At 31.9% G+C, this 23,247-nt stretch overlaps 1 protein-coding gene across 4 annotated transcripts in view; it reads right to left on the reverse strand.

Annotated features, from left to right (window-relative positions):
• Positions 1–1,370: 1,370 nt before the first annotated feature.
• LOC108904980 (fibronectin type-III domain-containing protein 3A) overlaps positions 1,371–23,247 on the reverse strand; it is a 415,064-nt gene continuing 393,187 nt past the window's right edge. For 3 of the 4 annotated variants that reach the window (XM_023457344.1, XM_018707722.2, XM_023457345.1), the window contains 3 exons: positions 9,542–9,946; positions 5,063–7,471; positions 1,371–2,336 (listed from right to left, as the gene is read on the reverse strand). In XM_023457344.1, coding sequence (XP_023313112.1) covers positions 1,986–2,336; positions 5,063–7,471; positions 9,542–9,946 — 3,165 coding nt within the window. In that variant the 3' untranslated portion in view covers positions 1,371–1,985. Of the gene's footprint in view, positions 2,337–5,062; positions 7,472–9,541; positions 9,947–12,608; positions 12,721–23,247 lie in introns of those variants that run through there. The other variant, XM_018707723.2, reaches the window with a different exon arrangement.

Raw genomic sequence — 23,247 nt, forward strand, 5'->3', positions numbered from 1 at the left:
TGTATCGAAACTTAAAAAGTATCAGTATCGAATACTTTTCTCATCGAATACTCAATATTCGTTACTTATTCAAGTAACGGATAAAAAGTAACGAATAATTACAATATTGACATCACTATTTGCCATAGCAGGCCAGAAGCAGTGGTTATATTTTAAATATTTATATGGCACATTATGGAGTTCTTATAACTACATAAGTTTCAATTTAGTCGGTCAATCAAACAGTGAATATGCTGTTATGTTAATTTATACAATACTTTTCTTTCTTATTGAAATGAATAAGGTTGACCATCATGCTGTAACTTAATGAAACCTGAGCCATATTACAACTTGTTAATTGCCTCGCTCGGTTTACTCTTCGTACTTAACTGTGACCTGTGACATTGTTTTCTGTATCCAAAACTGAAGAAATCACACCATTTTTATGAGATGAAAATTTTTAATAACAGTAAACCACCTTAAATTGCAGTATAAAAAATTAAATTATATAAAATATTTTTCATAATAAACAGATAGAAAACAGTCAGGCGACGTTCATATTCTTCAGAAAATTCAGTTGATGCACAAGGGATCTATTATACACTGAAATTTCAAAGAGTGGGAGAATACCCACTAAATCAAACGACTGCAGCGCCAAAACATTTTTAGGATGAACTAAACCAGCTTTCTAGATATTTTGGGGGTATAATTTCAATCTGTTTGATAAGTAATATTAGAGCATTATCGAATTGCACTTTTACACTCAGTATGCAGTATATCTTATACTGTCGGCTTAAATAATAAGGGATGGAAATATAACTTTTAGCTAAGGGTTTTCAATTCTATTTATCTGAATTTTATAAATCTAATATTTAATAATTAAAAACTGTTTTATTAGATCTACAATATTAATTGGAAGAAATTCAAAGTATATCCAATTTGAGTGTTTTTACAATTGGCATGCAAAACGTTTTAAAACGGAAGTAACAATAGATGCGATTTAATTTATGAGTAAACAACCAACATGAAATTCGAAGAGAACTGCAAATTGTTACATAACAAAAATTATAGTGATCTGTACAGTATTCAAGTAGTTCATCCTAAAAATGTTTTAGATCGTCACATTCGATTTAGCGGTTCCCTGCCTACCTAGTAAATAATTGTTCTCTTCAGTTTTCTTCATAGTTATACTTATTTAAATTTTAATTCATCATTGACATTCCATTTTTCAAAATACTGCTGAAATTTAAAAAATAATGAAAATTTTACAAAAAGTTTAACATCTGTTTATATTTTATCAGTCAATTATAAAAAATTTGTAATTATATATACAAATTTTTGCAGGTTTTAAATAATAAAATGATGTTGGGGAAGAGATAAAAAACGCAACATACTAGTACATAAAATATAATTGATTTATTTATAATATATGTATTTATACCTATAATATATTAATATATCTCTTGATAGTGCAAAGCGCACATATACACATCCCAGTATAGCCAACTCTAAAATAATATTGATTAGATCATAATAGATTAACATTAGATTTAGGTATATAATATAATAAATGATTTTTCAACCTATACAATTGCAATACAAAGATTTCATATTTTGTCTATAGGTACATACTTTCCAGCCACTTAATAATTGATTTAATTATAATAATTTAATAATACCGCCAACCACATATGATATATATAATATATATAAATGTACATATGACTGGAATAACAACACACATAGTAGCAAACCATAGGTCAGTTACGACAATCCGTCGCTGAACAATCACATCTTTAATTAATTGGATAGCACCACGCCGAGTACGGAGACATGTATAAAAATACCAAAACATGACGCTTTGGTCCTCTAATTAATATAATTTATAATAAAAAGCCCTGTTTAATAATACTTAAGAATCTTAAGGATTTCTTGTTAAGCCAGTCTCTCAGGCCGACTAACACTGCAAGTCTTTAGTGAGCTTCAAGCAGACACACTGATTACACTTACAAAAATGCTGCGATACCCAAAGATATGACTATTCCAATTAACATTACTAGAATCACGTACACATAAGTGCAGTATTCATCAGGAAATTGTTTAACTGTGAACATTTGCCACAAGGAATGATAGAGAGTACGGCCTTTATGCATATGCGAAGGTGAGCTAGTGCTAGGTGAGGCCAGTTTCAACACGGCAGTAGGTTCCGCTGCCAGAGTGGAAAAGTTGATGGTTGGGGAATAGGGCCCAGGAAGTTCTCCCGTCATCGTCACTCTTATTGGACACACTCTAGCCTGGTATTCTGTACCTGGCTCCAAATCTTCGATTACACATTTGGATTCAGGTCCTTTGTATACCTACAAAATAAAATTTTAGATATTTTGTTTATTGTACTGAAGTTAAGTAAACAATAGCTTACTGTAAGGTAAATGTACTAAAAACTCAGATTAAGGAAAGTATCATGTTCATCTTACTGGCTTTGTCAGATACAAATTTTTATACTTGGTTGATATTTCTTCAACTCTGTATATTTTGCAAAATTATAATTTTTTTATCAGATAAATTTATATATTGCAGTTTTATAAAAAAACTGCATTTCGCAACGAACGATCGTGAAGATAAATTTTTTATTTGTATAATGTTGCTTACAAAACTTGTGTAAATGTTTGTCAAATAAGGCAAATAAATTATCATAATTTAAAATACATTTAATTAATGGAGGAGGAACAATAAAATATATTTGTATTTTCAGAACACACCACACCTTTTACATGCTCACCACATGAAGAAAATATGATGGTGTTTAACATCATCTTATTTTCTTAATGTACTTCCTTTGTTGTTTTGGTAATTGTATTTCTCTGACTTGTTTTATTTTTATTCTTTGCATCGCATTTTTTTTATTTTCAATTTCATCTCGTTTTATATAAATTGAAATACTGTTATTAACGGTTACAGTTGACTTATGGTTATATTTTGCTACTATATCTGATAATGTCATCACCTGACCCAGTATTGTTTCAAAATCAGTAACACTTATTTTTTATTAACAGGACAGACAAGCATTTTGAATAAGCAACAACGTACTGTGTATATGTAGGTATATATATTGTGTATTCTGTATATGTGTAGTACAAATCCACACAATTATAGACCTGTTATTTTGTTGCCTACAATTGGCAAGCTGTCGGGAAAATTAACCAAAAAAAAAACTAAATGGAATAGTACAACACCAAATTCCTAACTTGCCAGTTTTAGAGATGCCTGACAATATAGTACATCTAAGTTTCCTTGAAAATTGAAAAAAATATACAACATTTACAGCCATGATTTTCAGATACCTCAACACTTATATGAAAATACAACAGACATTTTGCAGTACAGATTACACTGCACTCATAGCCCATGATAAAAATTTGAACCTTTCTGTCACTAATTCAAACTCATTCACTTCTAATTCTAAATACAGGTTAATCAAATGGAGGCTGCTCCTAATGTCATTATATCTCTATTCATAATATTTAATCATGTACCAAGGGATGTCAAATATCTTGGATTGCATTTGATCTCATAAAAATCCAAACACTTAAAATACTTTTAAAAATAAATAGATATCCAAATTTAAGGCACCTATAATACTACATAAAACAATTTGTAAACCAATTTTGGAATATGAATATGCGTTGTAGCTGAACTGTCGTCAATTAGTAATTGAAAATTTGCAAATAGACGAAATGCCTTTATTAAGACCTCTAATGCAAATTCATTATTGTACAAACTCTTAGATTCTCTATGATAATACAAAAATCCAAACTATTCAATCCTATTAAAGGAATTTGTAAAATGTCTTTCCAACTGGGAAATAATGACTACTTTTCTTGAAATCTGGTGATAAGATCTAAAGTTTAAAATTTCCAACAAAAACACGTAAGAACTTCTACATTCTCTCAGGAAGCTACCACAGTAAAATTGTTATTGTCTGGTTTCTGTTGGGTTTTTTATACCCTTAAATACGGAAATCTATTACTTTTGTGAAATAGATGTGCTTGTAATAGAAATACAAAGTAAATAATGCTATAAAATATTGTAGACACAAGCTGCGGGATCTCGATTGTTGGTCATTTTGTATCGCTAAGGTATTTGTATTATCGTTTAGTATCAGTAGTCATTATTTTTAAAAGATTACCTTCTAAGAAATTGTTTGTGATTAGTTCTGCACACAATTCAACATTAACCAAAACACTAAGCTTTTGCCACATAAAAGGTAACAGTGCAAACACAAGAAATATGCCCGGTGAAGTTTGATTGTGGTCAAAGATTAAATTGTTGCCAAACCATTAACATTTGGTTTCCTAGAGAAGCAGTGTTGTTATAATATAGCAGCTGTAATATGTTAACATTTTAATGGTAAACAGTACGGTTGAGAAGCAACATTTTTGATTATCATTAAAATTACTTTTGATGCATTTTTACATTCATTTATGTTTATAAGAAGGTTTTTTTTTTTTGAGATCATTTACCATCATATTACGTCTGCACGTTATGGCACCACTTTCTTTACCAAAGTTTTATTGCCAATGTACGTACATCTAAAGACTGAAGTGTGATTGATATTCACTTGTTCTATTATCGCCAGATGTTATAATATGTTTAATATTAAAGAAATGAGCACTGTGTCACTAGTGATTACTGGACGTATACTTTAAATGATTTGCAGAGTTGATATTAGGTATATTATAATTACACAATAATGATTTCATAATAGCAAAAAGTTGACCTTCAGGTTATTAAAAACAAGGTGACAGGTTGCCGAGTTTTATTAAAAATTTAATAAACGGAAGTAGATACATAATTTTTTATAAATGTTTTTTTGTTATTAATCCAATTAATTTGAATGTAAAAATTTGGATATTTATATCAACAAAATTAATACTATTTGAAACATTGCATTTTTTGACCAAATACTTTTATTGTTTTCATCACTAAACTGATATAAAAATATATATTTTTACTCTGTGAATGTAATTTTGGCAGGCATATTTGTGGTAAATTAATTTAAAGAATTGCTCATCTTCTAACTCACCTGTCTAAATGTTTGGTCCTTCAGCCGAGTTAACTGAACTTGGTAAACTATGGGATCGGTAAATACGTTCCTAGCTGGCAACCATTCCAGTGTACAAATTTTTTGTTCCACTTCAACAAGTTTAGGAATCTTAAGAGCAGTTGGCGGCGCAATGCTGGTAGTAAATTCATATTCTCTTGAAAAATCTCCCACTCCAGCATCGTTAGATGCATTAATTTTAAATTTATAAGTTGTAACTTCATGCAGTTTGTTGACCTTGCAGGTAAGGGCAGTACCTTTATAAACACATTGGAATTCCCTAGACCGTGTATTTTCCATTTCTACACAATACTGAATATAATCGGTGTTTTTACCCTCGCCCCATTTCAACTTGAGATAGTTATGGCCTACTCCAACGCATTCTAATTTCGGAGCAGCCGGCGGTAGTCTTAAGGTTGATGTTCTTAATGTTGAAGAAAAGGAGCCAGGGGCTACACCATTCACTGCTTGAATTTTGATTTTGTAGAGAGTATCGGGTTGAAGGTTTTCTAGGGTATATTCGTTTAATGGAGACTCTGTCGATATTGTTTTATCACCTATCTCGATATTATAATGTATTATATCAGATCCGTTGTCAGCAGGATGGTTCCAATATAGAATAATTGATGTAGGAGTCGATTCGCTTCTTAATGTTGTAACTGTGGAGGGTGGTGCGGCTGGAGTTAAAGTGGCAGCTACAGGAGAATATAAACTATACCCAGCACTATTACTTGCTTGCACTCTGAAATAGTATGTATGAAAAGGATTTAGACCTTTGATGTCATAATTCATTTGATGACCTTGGTAGACACTATAAAATTTATCCTCTCCGAGCTCAGGACTCATCTCTAGTCTATATTCAGTGATAGCAGCTCCATTACATGGAGGCTCCTGCCACTCAACGTATATATGGAATGGAGATTTGCAGTGAAGTGTTGGAATTTCGGGTGCAGCTGGAGGAGCTGCCCCACTAGTGACCTTCAAAGGTTCCGACCAAACGCCTGGGCCTATTCGATTAACAGCTCTTACTGTGAAGTAATAATCACATCCTGGACTAAGATTTGTGACTGTGCACTCCATTTCTTTGCTTTTATGGACTATGCTTCGACTAGAGTCAGGAGAAACCATTTCTATTTCATAGTCTAGAACAGGAGCTCCGCCGTTGTAATCTGGTTCTATCCATCGGATGGTTATACTATTGGACTTAGGCTTTCCATGGAGTCGTGGTGCAGCACACTGGCCTGGGCTTATAGCGTCCGTTGTAACAGTGCAAGGATCAGAGTAATTGCTACAACCCCCGGCACTAATGCAACTCACCCGCAATTGGTAGGTCGTGCCGGGGGTCAATTTATCACAGACTGCTTCCGTTTCAATACCAGAGTAAACGGTTTCGTAACCACTACCGGAATTCACCTCTAAAATATACCTAGTTATCTCTGCTCCTCCAGTGTCACTTGGAGGCTCCCATTTAAGTTTAAAAGAATGTGCATGTATTCTACCTTTCACTATAGGCTTGGAAGGCCTTGCTGGCCTGTCGGGGAGTGTGCGATAAGTTACTTCTTCAGACCATGGAGATATGCCGTCATCGTTTCTTGCACGTAGTCTAAAAGTATAATCACTAAAGCAAGTCAATCCTCTACAGATATGGTAGTTCTCCCTGCCATTGTAAACAGTCATGTGGCCGTATTTTGTCTTGGGATCGTTCATTTGTAAAACAAACTCGTCATCTTTAGGCCGTCGATTCCATTGTAAATGAAGGGATTGCACCGTGGCCTCGATTAATGCAGGAGGGTTGGGCTGTGTTGGTGGGTTATCGTACGTTGAATAAGAAATGGGGTCTGAGTACAAGCTTTTGCCTACTTCGTTGACAACGGCTAATCTAAAATTGTACGAGGTTGCCGGTAGTAATTTTTGTAAAGTGTGAGTTTTTCCTCTACCTTTATAAAATTCTACAAATTCACCTCTACCGTCATCATACTCTAATATGTAATGCAGTATGTGTGAGCCATTGTCGTTTACGGCATTCCATCTAAGCTGAAGTGAATTTTTCGTTCTGTGAATCAATTTCGGGGACTGGGGTTGATCCGGTTCACAGGGGGGAGTAATAAATTTAATAGGGTCTGTCGCAGAACCTTGCAATTCGTCTAAATGCACCTGAAGGCAAACCGAATATTCTTGGCCTGGTTTTAAGTCTTGGATTCGACAGGACAGTGAAGCACCACTGTATATTGACTTGAATTTCATTTCCTTACTTTTATCACTGAGCAGTACCTCGTATCTTAAGTCTGATTCAGAAATATCAATTTCATGGCTATCGTTGCTGGCTGATTCTGATAATCGAATGGGCGGTGCCCACTGCAATAAGGCACTACGGGAACTCAGTTCAGACACCTAAACAGAAAAAAACATTAGTATTCAAATTGCTACTTCATTACACATTGTATGGTCTGATAGATGAGTATGCAAGATGTCCCTTATTCAACTTCTACAAGATGTTCCTTATTCAAAGTTAAGACAAGAAGCTCAAATCAACTATAGTAGGATCGTATTCGATGCAAAGTAGAGCAAAAAGTTGTCGGGTCTTTTATTAAAGGAAAATCGTGTCACCATTTTTAGGAGGCGTAAGATGAACCATTTCAAATTTAAAATGAAATTGAATGTAAAATCTGAAATACCGCTGCATAAGCACTGTGTTCTGGTAGTAGCTCTAGTTGCCCAGGTGGATTGAGTGTACGAAGTGGTTGGTTATACGTCAAATACTAACCTGGCGAGCTTGGTTGTAAATCAGAGAGCACCTCCAAGAAACAAGTAAACAACAGTGGAGCGTACAGAGGTAAAATGCAGTACATATGTGGAATTTAAAGAACAAATTGGTTTTATAATAAATTACATTTAAAATAAATAGTTTATGAGAATAAAGGAATTTTTGTAGGAACAAGGGTGCCATACCTGAACTGATCCCCTCGTCCCTTCATAATGTATAGAGAAATTATTCAATTTCTAAAACCCTTAAAAGCGTACTGTATTGGATCCCTTGACAGGCAATGATTTATTATTTTGCATCGAATATGATCCTACTATAGAGATCAATTCTGATTTCTTACAAATAGTTTGTACTCATAATAAAAGTAAGTAATAATAGTAAAAGTTATCATTTGTCGACAATATTTGTTTAATGTCTTAAACTAGCTCAAGCAGCTACAGGTACATCAAACTTTTTGAGTTTATGGATTTTTTTGTCTGGAAAAATGAATAGACATTTACAATGAAGGATTAATGGTAGTTTCTGTCAATAGATACGGTTTCTTAATAAAATAAAATATTTTTTAAATTTTACCATAGCTAACGAACTTTGGCAGAAAGATGTCTCTCAAAATATTAAGATTTTTTTCTAATAAATGGAGTTTAGATGTGCATTCATGAAAAGACTATACTGTTATTACATATTAACATGGAACCTTTATAGGTATTTACATAATTTTGGTTGCAATAACATGTTGACAACTATTTCAATGCTGTTGCATTTGTAACTATTAGATATATTTAACACGCTCTTTGCTAAAAGAATGTGTATGCTTTTGCACATTTTATAGGATTTAAAAATTCTTATTGAAGTCTCAAATTACACGTTATGTTCTTGTATTCAGTGTAACTATATCAAGTGAACCACAGCCTTTATGTTAAGCCTTAAAAAGTGGTATGCAATCAAAGGTATAAGACTGCAATAAATGAAAAGTTTCTAAGGGGGAAAAATAGTCTATAAGAAATTGTATATCTGAAAATTCCAAACAAAAAAAATCATACAGTAGAACCTCGATAATCTGAACTAATTGGGACCGGGGGTGGTTCGGACTATCGAATCGTTCGGATTACCAAACAAAGTGGTTTCCAGGCATAGTAGCATGCAAAAAATAAACACTGACATACTATTTCCAAGGCAAAAACCAACACAGGGCACAATAACAACACACACGATGCAATGTTTACTACGGTGATGCTCTCCGTAGCAGTTAGAGAGCGATTCTGATTACATACTATTTTTATTTCTCCCAAAACGGCGTTCGGATTATCGAGCGTTCGGATTACAGGGGTTTGGATTATCGAGGTTCTACTATACCTACAAAATAAGTTGGAGAGAAATAAATAACATTTATATTACTTTTGAAGATAATATCTTCAAAATCATGGAGAATATTAATGAAGAACAATTTTGAAAATTCTATTTTAATGTGTTCTGTACCACCTTATTTTGGTCCCAGCAGTTTGTGGTTATCGGAATGACTCTTTATAAAGGTTTCTTAAAAAATTGTTATATTTACTTAAGAAATTAGAACTGACCTCTGTTCATTCGAACTTTTTGTTATTTTTGTCCAAGGAACTACTTGTACAAGTTTTATAATCAAATTAAGGAACATTTTAAATATTAAATATGTACTAAGAGATACTTATAAGCTTATCTACCTTAGGTGCCTGGACGGACGATAAAATATCAGTAATGATCTGGAATGAATCTTCCTCATCTGGAACACTACTCTCTTCCCCATCTTCGCTGGTACCCACACTATTCATCCCTTTCTCCTTGATCCCGGATCTTTTCAAACCATTGACTAATTCCTTTCTAGGCAACAGAGTGTCGGTCTTCTGCTGTTTTTCATGTAATTTCTTTTTGAGTTTGATGTGCTGCTTCTGCGTTCTTTCGTCCTTGTAGTACGTTGGATTGGGTGGTGACGAGTGTCCTAAGTGCGTTGGACTGGGCACCGGAGGCCCCGGTTGGATATTGGAATGGAAATGTTGAGGGGGAAACCCCGTTGGCAACCCCGGGTAGAACTGTTGAGATTGGCTTGTGCCGTTACCCGGGCCAGCAGCCTGCAATAAAAGAAGTTGGTTTTAGTAAACTAGAAATATGATATTTTCTTCTAATGATATCGTATCTTGAAGATAGACAACCAGTTATACAACTAGATTTTCAAACAAAATTAGGTGTATTTTCACTTCGTGTACGTTTTGAAAAATATATTCTTCCAAATTTATATATATATATGATTAAATGTTATTATAAATTAGCTCGTCTTCTTTTAAATGTATGAAACTAATTCATATTTAGAAAAATTATTTGAATTAACCTAATACATTTTACCTAAATTGAAAAAGGCTGTTCTTCTGATTACCTTATAGTTAGTTCTGGAATGCATTATTTTTAGTTATATCTCATGTTTTTCTCTTAATCCAAGCGTCAGGAAAATACCAATGTGGGATCGACTCTTTTAATACTGAAGACTTATAAAAAATTTAATTTTAGTTTCACTTTAGTTAGAGTATTTCACATACTTCTATCCTATACTGATCATTACCTATAGTTTCAATGGATGACCTTGTTTCCAAAAAGTGGGGGCGAGACGTACTCTGTGTGTTTTGCGCATGTTCCATAATTAGGCGCGGTTGCATTTAAATTTAAAAGACAGTCACGGCATGCTCTGTACTATAGCCGCTTTATTGTATACATATGAGATATTAAATCTATTTTCACTGAGTTCACTTCAATTTCTAAATGTTTACTTTTCTACCATTTTCTTATATGAGTCCTCTATCGATAGGCTCCTTATCTAACACATTATTTTACTATTTATTTTTTACTATTTATTAATTTCAATAAATAACGTAAGTATCTGCATAACCTATTTAATATTTTGCAGGCTCAAATAAAATAAAATACAAATTTATATGCTTTTAAAACTATGTACATAGGCATGTTCGTAATTTTGGACATTTTTTTAAATGACATTGGTGTATTTATTAAACAAGACTAAGTATTTCAAAAAATCGCCACAACTGACAATTTTTTTTTTTAATAAAAAAATGTTTATTATATAATTATTTATTAGTGGTTTCTGCAGTTTATTTGATAATATAAAAAAACATGCTATAAAATATCTGTAAAAGACCAATCCGATAATAATGTCCATCACGATTAAGGCTCTTATCGAGTATAATTTTGAAACATTTTTACTAAATATCAACACAAGATAAATTAATAGAAGCATTAGTGCAGGTTTAAACAGATTATGAAATAAAACTGAAAAGATACATTTATTTATTTATTTATTAAAATATACACTATACCCAAACAGTTTCAACACAAAACAAAACTGAGAATATTAATATTTTTTAGGTTAGCTTGGTTTGACGTTTGACTTTTTTACCGCTCGGCGCTCACCGTTCTCGGTTCCTTTCAACCAATCAAAACCCGTAAAGTAAACGCATGCGTATGAATACGCCGGTACGTCGCCCCACTTTTCGGCTTCAAGTCAATTGCAAAATGATCAGTATAGGATAGAAGTATGTGGAGTATTTAAGAGCGTGTTGAAAAAGAAGCTATTTATAAGATAGATTAAAAATATGGAAAACAGCTTTTTTAGTACCTTATGAGCTTATTTTTTGCATAGCACCACTAACAAAACTATGCAATTATGTTTTTTGCTATATTTTGTTCTGCCTGAACAGGTTTGAAAAATATGTAAATGTTTTTTGGAACAATATTTAATTTAAAATAGGAATACTTGTTACATGTCTCTAAAACTTACCGTTCCAGAGTAAATTTAATTTTTTTTAAGGGATTTGGTAGTATTCTAATTCAGTTAGACTTCATTCGTGTGCTTTTGTAACATTATGGTATTTCCTGTGATAAAGCATGTAGTACTGCAAAGTCTGTCTATATCTGAATGAGAATATGTTGGTTTTAATCGTAAAAGACGATTTGTTTGCAAATTTGGTAGGTAGTAAGTTTAGTATTCAGCAGACCATAACTGATGATTGCAGTAAGAAATCAAATACATTTTTCATTGGAACAGTGCATTTTAATGACATACAACAATATCCTTCCTTCTAAAGCCAATAAAGTGACATTTCAGAAACATATGTTTTCTCAAAACCTCATTAAAATGTATTCAGAAATAACAAAGATTAAATAAAAATATTTTTAGGACTTTTAAGGGAAAATTATGTTAAAATAACTTGATCTAAATCAGTTTATTTTCACCCAAAATACCCTTGAAGTATATTGATTCACTTCCTGACACCCTGTATATTTAGGTAAATAGTACCGATGATTAAAAAATAAGGAAATCATGTTAATAATTCAAAATCAATTATAACAATATTCCGAATAAAATGATTTCCCATGCACATATGGAAAGTTTCTCCTATCAATTCACAAAAATATAAAACCATGCTATAAATTTTAATATTTATTTAGGAAGTTTGGCATAAAACTAGATACCTACAGGCGAGTGTATATTTTTCCTGGCGCCTCGATATACTTATTTATTATTTCTGTCTATGAAAATAAACAATCACAATTAAAAGCTATTGCCGTTATAATCTGAAACCAAATACTCGAGACAGTGTCAATAAAATTAACCTCTTTTTAATACACAAGGATGGATGTCTTGAGACCGTTTGCTTGCCGGACGGAAACCGTGCAATAAAACCACATATGAAACACTGTTAGAAATCAAGGTTAGAATGTTACCTCGTTTAAAGCGCCAGATCTCATGGTAACTTTTATCTTAATCACTTTTTCATCGGTGCCGTTTCCACCGTCCTCCATGTTCTTGTGCTTCTTGCGGTGGGACTGTCACATATGCTAGCAGTTCAACCGCACAAATTGTTTAGGTACCTACTCTTATCTGCCTGACGTATGATGTGGCAGAAGTAATATGATTTGTCCATGTATATGCCTACGTTTCACTGTAATTAATACGTGTACGTACCGATAAGCCGTATATCCATTGAAAAGTTATCGCTTTCCACGAATTAGCCTTAACGCAAATAACGATAATGATTATTATGTAGCGGTGTTGTTTCTACACAATTATTTTTTACGGTTGCGATATCACGCTCTACGTGTTTAAAGCTCCTTTCAGATATATAACAAATAACGTCTTTTGCCACCTACACGCACAACGATAAATCGTAGAGACGTAACAACCCGACAAAGACTTGTGCAAACTAGGCGGTTTTGCTCCTGCTCGTCAGGTAAATCTGCATAGTTTAGTTTGTGAAGTACATAGAATAATCTTTTATTAAACAGACCTTAAGAAAGCGTATATCTGGAAATCAAAAATGTAGATAATAGATAAATAAATGAAGTTCATGTTTATTTCGGTCCCAATCTTTGAAAAATTGTTCTCTTCCAAATTGTTCTTACATCAATTTATATTAAGGAAGATCATTTTATAAATATGCGCTTTTAAAAGTTTTTTGTGGTTATCTTCAAAGTCCTTCATCTTACAATTAGACTTAGGACATCTGGACACCTATTTATCAGTATTATTTAAATCCCCAACTTATTTAATTTTATCTCTTTTTTTTAATTTAACACTATTGCTTCTAGATTATTAGAGAAAAGTACTGATGTTTAGTTTTGGTAAAATAAGTAGATACATTATTTTTTGTGCAGGAGGAAAAATTTGTATAAAAAAAAATTATAGGGATAGGCGACTTTGAACACTTGTCGAAATGATATATACCGTTCTCTATTTTTATTGTCAAATGTTTATTTTTAATTTTTAACGTTTTTTTTTATTTTTTGAGTATTTTGCCACCTGTCAAAAAAAATTAAAAATTAAAATGAACCATTGCGCCAACTGTCAAAGCTATTAAAACGAAAAGTCAAAAAAAGTTTAGAAGACTAAAACAGTGGATTTTCGAAACCTTAACGACTTTTTTAAAGTGCGCGATATGAAGTGATGTGTTTTTGTTTTGTATTTTCCATTTGTCTGCTTTTTTCAGCGTGAGATGTTTTGGTTAGGCAAAACTATTTTCATAAAAATAACCCTTGTCTGATCTATATTGCGCAAGGGTTTCTTTAACTAATTTTTTAAAATTTTTTCATAGGTCGTAAAATATCCAAAAAATAAAAAAAAACGAAAACCATGCCACAGATAAATAAATAACTTCAGACAATATTTTAACATGTTTCTCTTAAGCTATGATCAACTTTATCACAGGACTTTGGTAAAGTTAAATACACTAAATACCCACATGAAACAATTTGTATAGTCTTTCCGAAGTCAGTTGAACGTGTATAAAAACGCCTAGCAATAAAATTTAATGAGATTCATGGGCGTCCCTAAAAAAAGTTTTCTGCTAAGGGTAAAAAAATAATAAAAATTTGTATATAATGTGTAGAAAATTTTTATTATGTTAATTTGCCCAACAACATATTTCAATTATTAACGTCCACAATTTTCTTTATATAAATTATAAATTGTACTCCGAATTACATCTCTTGTCATGTCATCGATATTTTAAAATTTTTGTTTTCGCTTCCTTTTTACGCCATTTGTCAACAACTGAAATTTATGGCTGGTCGCCCAGTCCGGCTGTGTTTGTTTGCCGTTTGTCGGCGTGCGCATTCTTCAACTGGGCGACCATATGGGTATGGCTAAATAAATATGGGAACAAGTTTTTCAAATATTTCAATGCCGAGTTGTTGCGTAGCGACCGAACCTGGTACATATCGCCAAGCTCTTTGATCTTCAATTGAGATCGGAAAGACTATAAAAAAAAATAATTCTATTTATTGCTCATTTCAAAAACATATTTATCTCGAAAACCATTTATTTTATCAAATTAAAGGAACGGTATAGCTTTTAAAAAGAAGTAGAGAAAGGATATACAGTGCCTGGAAAAAAAGGTATATAGAGGAATTTCTGACTATATTTCTACATCTATGGACAATGAAAGAAAATTATCTCGACGACATGTTAACTTTAAATAGCGTTTGATTTATTCCCGGTTATACTTGAAAACATCCGTAAAAGTACACAAAAATTGTTAATACAAATATAAATCTATAATTAAAATTAATTAAAATAAAATAATAAAAAATATATTGGTTGTTAGTTAAATTTGATTTTATACACAGGAAAAAAATCAAAAGGATTAAATATGGCTGAAAAATTATATAAAAAGTATACATAGTAAGGTTATTTAACTAACTTGGAAAATATTATTAAAAAATAATAATTAGGTAATTAGTTATGTAAAGTTTTTATTTTCTGTAAAATTATAAAGCGTTACCGATACGGTTATGGAAACAGGCTATTTCAATATGCTTCAAACATGCAAGACTACTGTTATTACCGAGGTTGTTATTATTTACTCATATGATGGAACTAAGTTAATCAAATAGTCAATTTCTAATAGCGAAACGGAAAAAACAGGTACATTATTTTGTTAAATTACTTATGTTTGTAGTACCTAATTTTAGCAAACTACAACATATCTTTTAACGGCAAATTTGAACAATATTGAAAACTGTTTTTTAAAATTTTCTCCTAGACATGTTCGAAATGAAGACACGAAACATATACATAGGGGTGTTGACAAAATTAAGGGCTGATTTTAGTCAAATCAAACGAAAAAATCAAGTGTAACTTTTTTACAAAAACGACTCCTAAGAGCTTTATGATATTCTCATGAGACATAAAAGTTTTGGTATCCTTTATTTTAAAAAGAAAATTATCTTTTAAAGTAATTTTTTTTTTTCATAGTTAAACTCCTAATTTAGACGCCACTGGTTAATTTTTCTTCAAATTTTACACGACAGTACCTATTCATTGTGGAGGAACTTACCAAATTTGAAGTCAACATTTACAATAGTATTTGAGTAATTGTTGAAATCCTGTATTTCACTTTTTTCTTCGAAAAATCATAGAGCTAAGTCTTTAGCAATTGTTTTAGGAAAAAATGTTGTTTGTGACTAAAGGAGAGTCAGCCTTGAAAGTTTGTCGCAAAAATGCTGTTTCACTCCGTATGATAAATGATAACAAAAAAATATAAAGCTTTACCAGTGTGTTAAGGTCTTAAATTTGTACTAATTAAGTTTTAAGTTTACCTCATATAATTTGGAACATCAAAGGGTATTTTCGAGAAACAGCCCTACTTTTAATTATTTTCACACGGTTGCATTTCTGTTAGAGCCATTTGCATTTGCGAGAAACTTGTTTTTTTCTGCGTTGCGTATTAAGGAAGAGATCCAACCAAACAACCTCAGGACTATAAATTTGATTCAATTTTATCGTACCGGATGTGACTAAATTACAGTTAGGAAGTCTAAATGCGTGGTAGTACGAGTGACAAACAGCAGTTATCCATTTACCAAGGTTGGATATAATATTTATTCGTTAATGGTTCCTTTAATGTCCATTTGGACATCTTTTGTCGGCGTCCGCGCCTGTAGATAACGTCAATACCGTGCAATGTTTTATTTTTTAAATGTTTACATTCCTTATACAGGATGTAACAGTAATATGTGCCAAAATTTTAACCACCCATTTAACTCGCCATAATAAATATCTTTTGTCTGATATTCTTTTAAACTTTATGGTTTTTAAAATATGTGTAATATTTTATCAGTATTATTCTCTTAATAGGCTTATTTGTTACAGTTTTTATCATTTAATATTCTTATTGTGGCGGTGTGAAAAAATAAAGTCATTTGCTATAAGTGAATGGACGAATGATAAGAGCTTGTTTTTTCCATTTTTTTAATGGAAATTTATTTTGAGTTAATAGCCGTGGCCTTGGAAGTAAATGTTGACAATTTTATGAATATTACAAAGCTGATGATGACAACAATTATTTGAACTTATTTGTTTTCTACAAAATGGAGTATGAGACAAAGACATGTTAACGTTTGTAAATTTAACCTGATCTCTGCTATTTTTTCCCAATGATTTTTAAAAATATTTCTATAAGGCCTGATAATTTATTTTCAATTAATTGTTTCAGTTGGTTCAATATTCGTTTCCATGGGTATCCCCAATCAGTAGCGTCTCGTTTGCGTTTTTTTAAAGCAGTATCATATTTATGTTAAAAATGTTGTTCCAACTAAATTTTTTATTACACATTTGTGTACATATAATCGAAAAACAACAATTAAACGCTCATAAATGCATTTTATGTGGTTTTAAAGATAAGATCGGATTAGGGTTTAAATAGTCATGAAAGTTGTTAATCTGTATATTACTCATACTAAAATTTGTATATTTAACAATAATATTTGTACATAGATATTGTTACAGTTATAAACAAATAAAAGAAAAACAAAAATAATCCTTTTTACATTTTTTTTTATAATTGTGTTTGGTAAAAAGGAAGTTCCGAGAGTGATTTATTCCGGCCAAGTTTTATGAGTACCTATATGGTTTTCTGTGTGGATCAAGGCAGTTAATTCTATTTTTTGTATCTCGTAATATTACGCTTGTGGTGTGACATATACGCGTGGTGGCAAAAACCTACCTAAATTTCCCAAGTCGGAGTTTTTAATGATTTTAGGAGTTGACACAAATATTTAGATCTTAGCAAAATATTGAGTAGTTTTTGTCAATTAAAAATTGAATTTTCTAGCACCTAAGTCACTAAAAAAAAGAACTAGGAACTTCTAAATATCCAGAAAATGCTTTAAGGTTTCTCAGTCCCTATGCCATCGGTATTGTGCCAGCATTTGAATTTTCAAACGAATTAATCAGCTGCAAAATATTGTGCAACAGATTAAATTTGGAAAATATAGGTTGTTTGAAATAATCAGCTGCAAAAACTTAATATGCAACAGGATTTAAGATTGAAATTTTGATAATTTAAGTCGGCTTTGAGAACAAAAACAAAAATAATAGAGTCGGAATAATTAGCAAGATGAAGCCATCAAAATAGTTTTGAGGTTAGGTTAGTTTTGTTCTTCACGCACTCAAATTAATGTGTTTTAGACAACATTCGACATTTTTTTTTTATTTACTATGTATGTAAAGTTTCAAAACGAGAACTTTTAAAGATATTGAGGCCCCAACTTACGCCTAATAGACCTAGGGGTAAATGTCCTTGGTATGAACTCAACCAATTAATAGTCAACAAGATCAAGCGCAAGCCTTCAAAAATGCCACAAACATAATTCGTGAACAATGGCACAAGTATGACCGCATACGTGAACATCTTATTGGGCGATTAGAACTGTATTTTCGAATATAATGGGTAAATCTTTGAACATTTTTGTTAAAAGTTCATGTTTCGTATAATCTTAAGCAAATTATATCCGTGATCCATAGGGGTTCCTCCTCACTTGTATGTTTTTTATTACATTGCATTTCTTTTTACTTTTATGATTACACAGCCACACACAAAAAAAGTTGTCTGTACTTTTCATGCGACATATGTCATGTGTAGTATTTTTCCTCAGGATCAGGAGGCAAAAATGCTAGGGCTAACATTATGTCACATGAAAAGTAAAGATTACTTCTTTTTTGTGTGGCTGTGTGTTATTTGTCGGTGGTATGAATAACGATTGAAAATTGTTTATGTGATGTTTGATTATTTCGATTTAGGCCTGGAAATATATACGGAAATATAGATATAGATAGTTGGACGCGACTTTTTGTTTCGGCAAGCTGAATTTATCACTATAGATGCTAAATATTATGTACAATAACATATTAGTTTTCACATTCATAAAATGGGGGGGGGGGGAGAAGGGTGGTTAATTGTATAATTTTTACGTAAATTCACTATTTTCGCTTATAACTTTTTCCGCTCATTTCCACGACAAAACAATACTTTTTTTTTTCGTCTTCAAAAGACCTGCAAAACTGTCAAATATATTATTTTCAAGCCAATTTCGCTTATTTAACGGCAGGACTATGAATATTATCGTCATTTTCTTCGGACTCGCTGTCGCTCGCTTCGAAAAATCAAGCGACCCACTGACTTTTGACAATATTTCTTATGCACTTAACATACTTCCACAAATAAAATATTTTTATCTGGGAAAATACTCGGGTTGCCGGTTATGACAGTATTTTTTTTTTGCCGCTACCAACCTAATTTGTTTAACAATAGGCCATCAACTTTGAAAGTCTGTAACTCCGTTGTTTTTCAATGAATCTTGACGATTTTTTTTTAACTTACGGCTCATTTCATAAGCTTTCCGAATATGTAATAATATATAACTATATCACGCTCGTGCATCGTATATTTCATTTTGCAACTAAGGCTAAAAAATAAAAAAAAATTCCAGGTTGCAATTTTTAAATTAAAACAAAAATGATAGATTTCGATGTATTATTATGAAATCTACCATGAAAAAAATCAGTGCGATCGGGATCATCCTGACCAATAATTAGTTAATTTGTTTAAGCCATAACTTGTAAACTATTCAACTTACCAATTCCAAATTTCGTGTGAGTTATTAGACGCAGTTTATAAATGTTTAATTCAAAAGTCATAAATAAACTTCTTCTGTTTATAACTAACCAATATTTTTTGACGCTCGAGGGCTAGTTTTGTAGGTCTTTTGAAGACGAAAAAAAGTATTTTACTGTTTTCTCGTGGAAATGAACGGAAAAAAGTTATAAGCGAAAAACGTGAATTTAAGTAAAAATTTGTTAGAAATTGGATGCCAGCATTCAATGGGATGGCGGTTATCGTTTGTTTGTTGATGTTACTGGCATGAGTGAGATCACCACGGCCGATGAAAGACGTCGAGTACCAAGGAAACGGGATACACTCTCGATCTAGCTGTCGGGTTATGCAGTTGTTAAAAGTCTAGAATAAAATTGTATCTGTTTTATTCTTTTTGTTTAATTAAAGTTATAATAATCATAAGAAATCAAACAAATTGTACAATTAACCACCCTGTAAACAATCTTCCCGTGGAAACTAATATGTTATTGTACATAATATTTAGCATCTAGTGATAAATTCAGCTTGCCGAAACAAAAAGTCGAGAAATGGTCATTTTTCAGCTTATTTTCCTGGCCTAATTGATGTTCCTCGTTGTTAAAATTATGGAAAATGATTCCTTTGTTTACGTCGATTCTAATTGATTTTGATTTAAATATTTCGAAATTATTCCTTGACAGTTTTTCCAAGATTTAGTACTGTAAGTGTCAAAAAGTAAATAAATCAGTTCACGTCAGTATTTGTATGATAAACAGACAATTATATATATGTCGGTCTAATTTAAAGATGAACATCCGGGAAACTTTCCTTCTCGAATAGCTTATAACTGATACTCGTATTTTGGTGTCGGATCTCTTGATTAGAGTCCGCCGGACCTGGCGTAATAATAGGCATTTAATAATATTTTAAATTTAGACCTGATTGCAAAAGAGGAACACCGCCTGCATGTTTGTTATCATTACCTCCTACAAAGTACGTATATTATCTACCTTATCTTACATCTGCACACTGCCATAATATTTGGATTGTGTATTATGTTTGCAGATAAGCACTTCCGGAGCGGTTTGTAATTATAGAACGCTGTATCAAAAATTGTATCCTCTTTGTTAATAAGAGAACTATCTTGAATTGTGAAATGGTGGGTCGCTGTGTACTAATTCTCATTCGCTTTGGGATCATTCATAAGCAAACTAAAATATTTTTATTGTACATAAGTGAAGTTCATTATAAAGATAAGATAGCAATAACCTATTTTTGTCTCAGTAAAGCATGTTGGATAGGATAGTGTTGTTGTGGTAAAATGCATTCCAGCTTTATCTTTTGTTATTTCATTATTTCCTGGTACAGATATAAACTAGGCAGTTTAACTTTGTTTATTTTTTATTTCAAACGTATTTTTTTCTTATTACTATAGGTGTTTCTCCAGCATTTGTCAATGGTTGTTGGACAATTTCCAGGTTGGTTGCCTCGCAATCGGTTTAGGCTTCTTGATGTTTTCAGAGTCTATCACACTCTTCTTCAGAAGAAACTCTGAACCTGGACATTAAGTCCTCTGGTTGGTATTTAATTTGCTGCGTGCGCTTCTATGGCGTTCTACTATAATAACGTATTACTACTGCTTACTATAGGTGTGGTTTGGCGTGAGTGTGGTTAATATAATTGGTTCTAGTTTATCTCTAAAAAAATACAAAAATAGAATCCTGCGTGAAAATCATTGCTTTTAAGTGAGAAATACAATAGTAAGTTTGTGGAAAAAAATAATTTTAAATACCCATCTATAGAAGATATCAGTACATTTCTACTAACACCTGCTGAGAAAATACATGTTTTTAAAATCGTATGTAAAAGTAACCTAACATTTTAAGGTTGACATGCACAGGGGAGTTCAAATAATTTAATGAAGTACTTATTTCCTCAATACCATTAACCCTGAAAAGTGGCCACTGTGAAATTTGCAAAATATCGCTTGCTTAGAATATCTCTTGCGAAAATATAATTCCGAAAAAACAGCAACTTGGTATTTCCCAAAAATGCATGTGCTTCACTTAAGACTTATACTTCTCTAACGATTTTAGTTTTTTGTTTTAATTATTATTTTTTATTTTTTAAAAGATAGAGATCCTAGTTTTGTGAGCAATGATTTACTGAAGTAATTAAATAACCAAATACACAAAAATATACGAACAGAGTTAACTTTTTAAAACTTTCCATGGCCCACTTTAGCTTGGCTTTCCAGTTGATCGTCACTTCTAACTCGTGTATTTTTAGTCTAAAATGTAAGTTCCGTAAATAATATTATCTGAGAGAATATGATTTTTAATACCAGTTAAATATTGTTTAACAGAATACAACTATTTCGGTGCCATCATTGTACTCATATTTAGGAAATACTAACCATGAACAAAATTTAAGTAGTGTCGTCGATATTAGCAGGAATTTGAATGGTTTCATCTAAAAAAAGATATCTGTCGTCGGAGAAAAGTTTTCGCTACTGTTTCTAATCAGTACTTTTACATTTGCAACGCTAAATTTATAAGTAGGTAATAACAATACTGGATTATGAGCACTCAGCAACGGATCATCAATTAAAATCTATACCTTTGACCTTTAGAACCACATAAGATTTCCGTCGTGAATACTTAAGTTTTGTTACTTTTTTTTTCGTAATCGTAAAATGTGACTTCAAACGATGGTGCGCGTTAGTCGCAGCGCATACACACTTGGGAGCTGCGGTATGCATTGTTGTCACATCTCTAATTTCAGTGAAAGGTGGAGAATTTTATTAAAAGCCATTTTTCCACACTGCCTGCCGTGAGGTACTGCTCTTTACGCGATTTACTTTTATTACACAAACGAACATTTTATTGTAAATAAGACAAACTATAAAATACGCTTCGACATAGTTAAGTCAAAAATTACCTCGTTCATACTCCTTTTATACGGATTTTGATAAATCTTTGGGTTTCAGTGCCCGTATTTTCTGAACATATAGTAAGCGAAGCTTTATCATTCAATTATTATTTTGAAACATAAATGAGCTTTATTTATAATTAAAAATGTATTTAGACACCAATAATAGTTAATATTTAATAAATCATGTAAAAAATTATATATTTTTTAAACAACGGAATGTTTTTTATCTTCGTTGGTTCATCCATATTGATGTCAAACAAATATGGCGACTTTAATACAAAGGCAATCTCTTTAATAATTGCTTTCCATTGCAATTTGCTTAATAACAGTTGATTTGAAATGGTAACAACTGGCAACGTTGATAAGTGGTTTTATAACTTTTACGTTAATTCCGTGTGATCCGGTTTATATCGCCTAAGGCCGGCGTAAATAAACAATAATTTAAATGCAGTTTAAAAATCGTATTATAACTCAGCTATTTATTTGATTAAAAAAAAATAAGTTTAGTATCTATTTTGAGGAGCATGTACCCCTCAAATGACCCCACTTAAAGTTACACCGTGGATAGTAGTTTAAAATTTTGCATTTAATTAAAGAAAGTTAGGGAAAATACATCCGGTTATATAAAACACCAAGCCGTGTTGACCGCATTGTGTCACTATTACAAGAAATTACATAAATGATAATATGGGGAAATATGTTGCGGTACATAAGTATTTATTCCCGGAATTATTATTTGAAACCTTGACCGGAAAGCCGGTTATCAAGATACATTTTTTATTCATAATTGTACATGTACCGTTTTTGAAAGTGGTAGATATCTAGAGATCGGAAATTTTAGGGCGGCAAAAACAACTCATGATGGTTTGAAGTTACCTAAACGGCGTAAATTTTCACCACCCTGTATGCAGTAGGGCACTTTGAAATTGTGGATGTGAAGATTTCAATTTGGACAGACAGTAAAACTCCCCAGCTATCTTTCTTAATTGAAATATTAAACTGAACAATTTATGCCTCAT

The sequence above is a fragment of the Anoplophora glabripennis genome, unplaced genomic scaffold, assembly GCF_000390285.2.
Source record: "Anoplophora glabripennis isolate ALB-LARVAE unplaced genomic scaffold, Agla_2.0 scaffold48, whole genome shotgun sequence".
NCBI lineage: Eukaryota > Metazoa > Arthropoda > Insecta > Coleoptera > Cerambycidae > Anoplophora > Anoplophora glabripennis.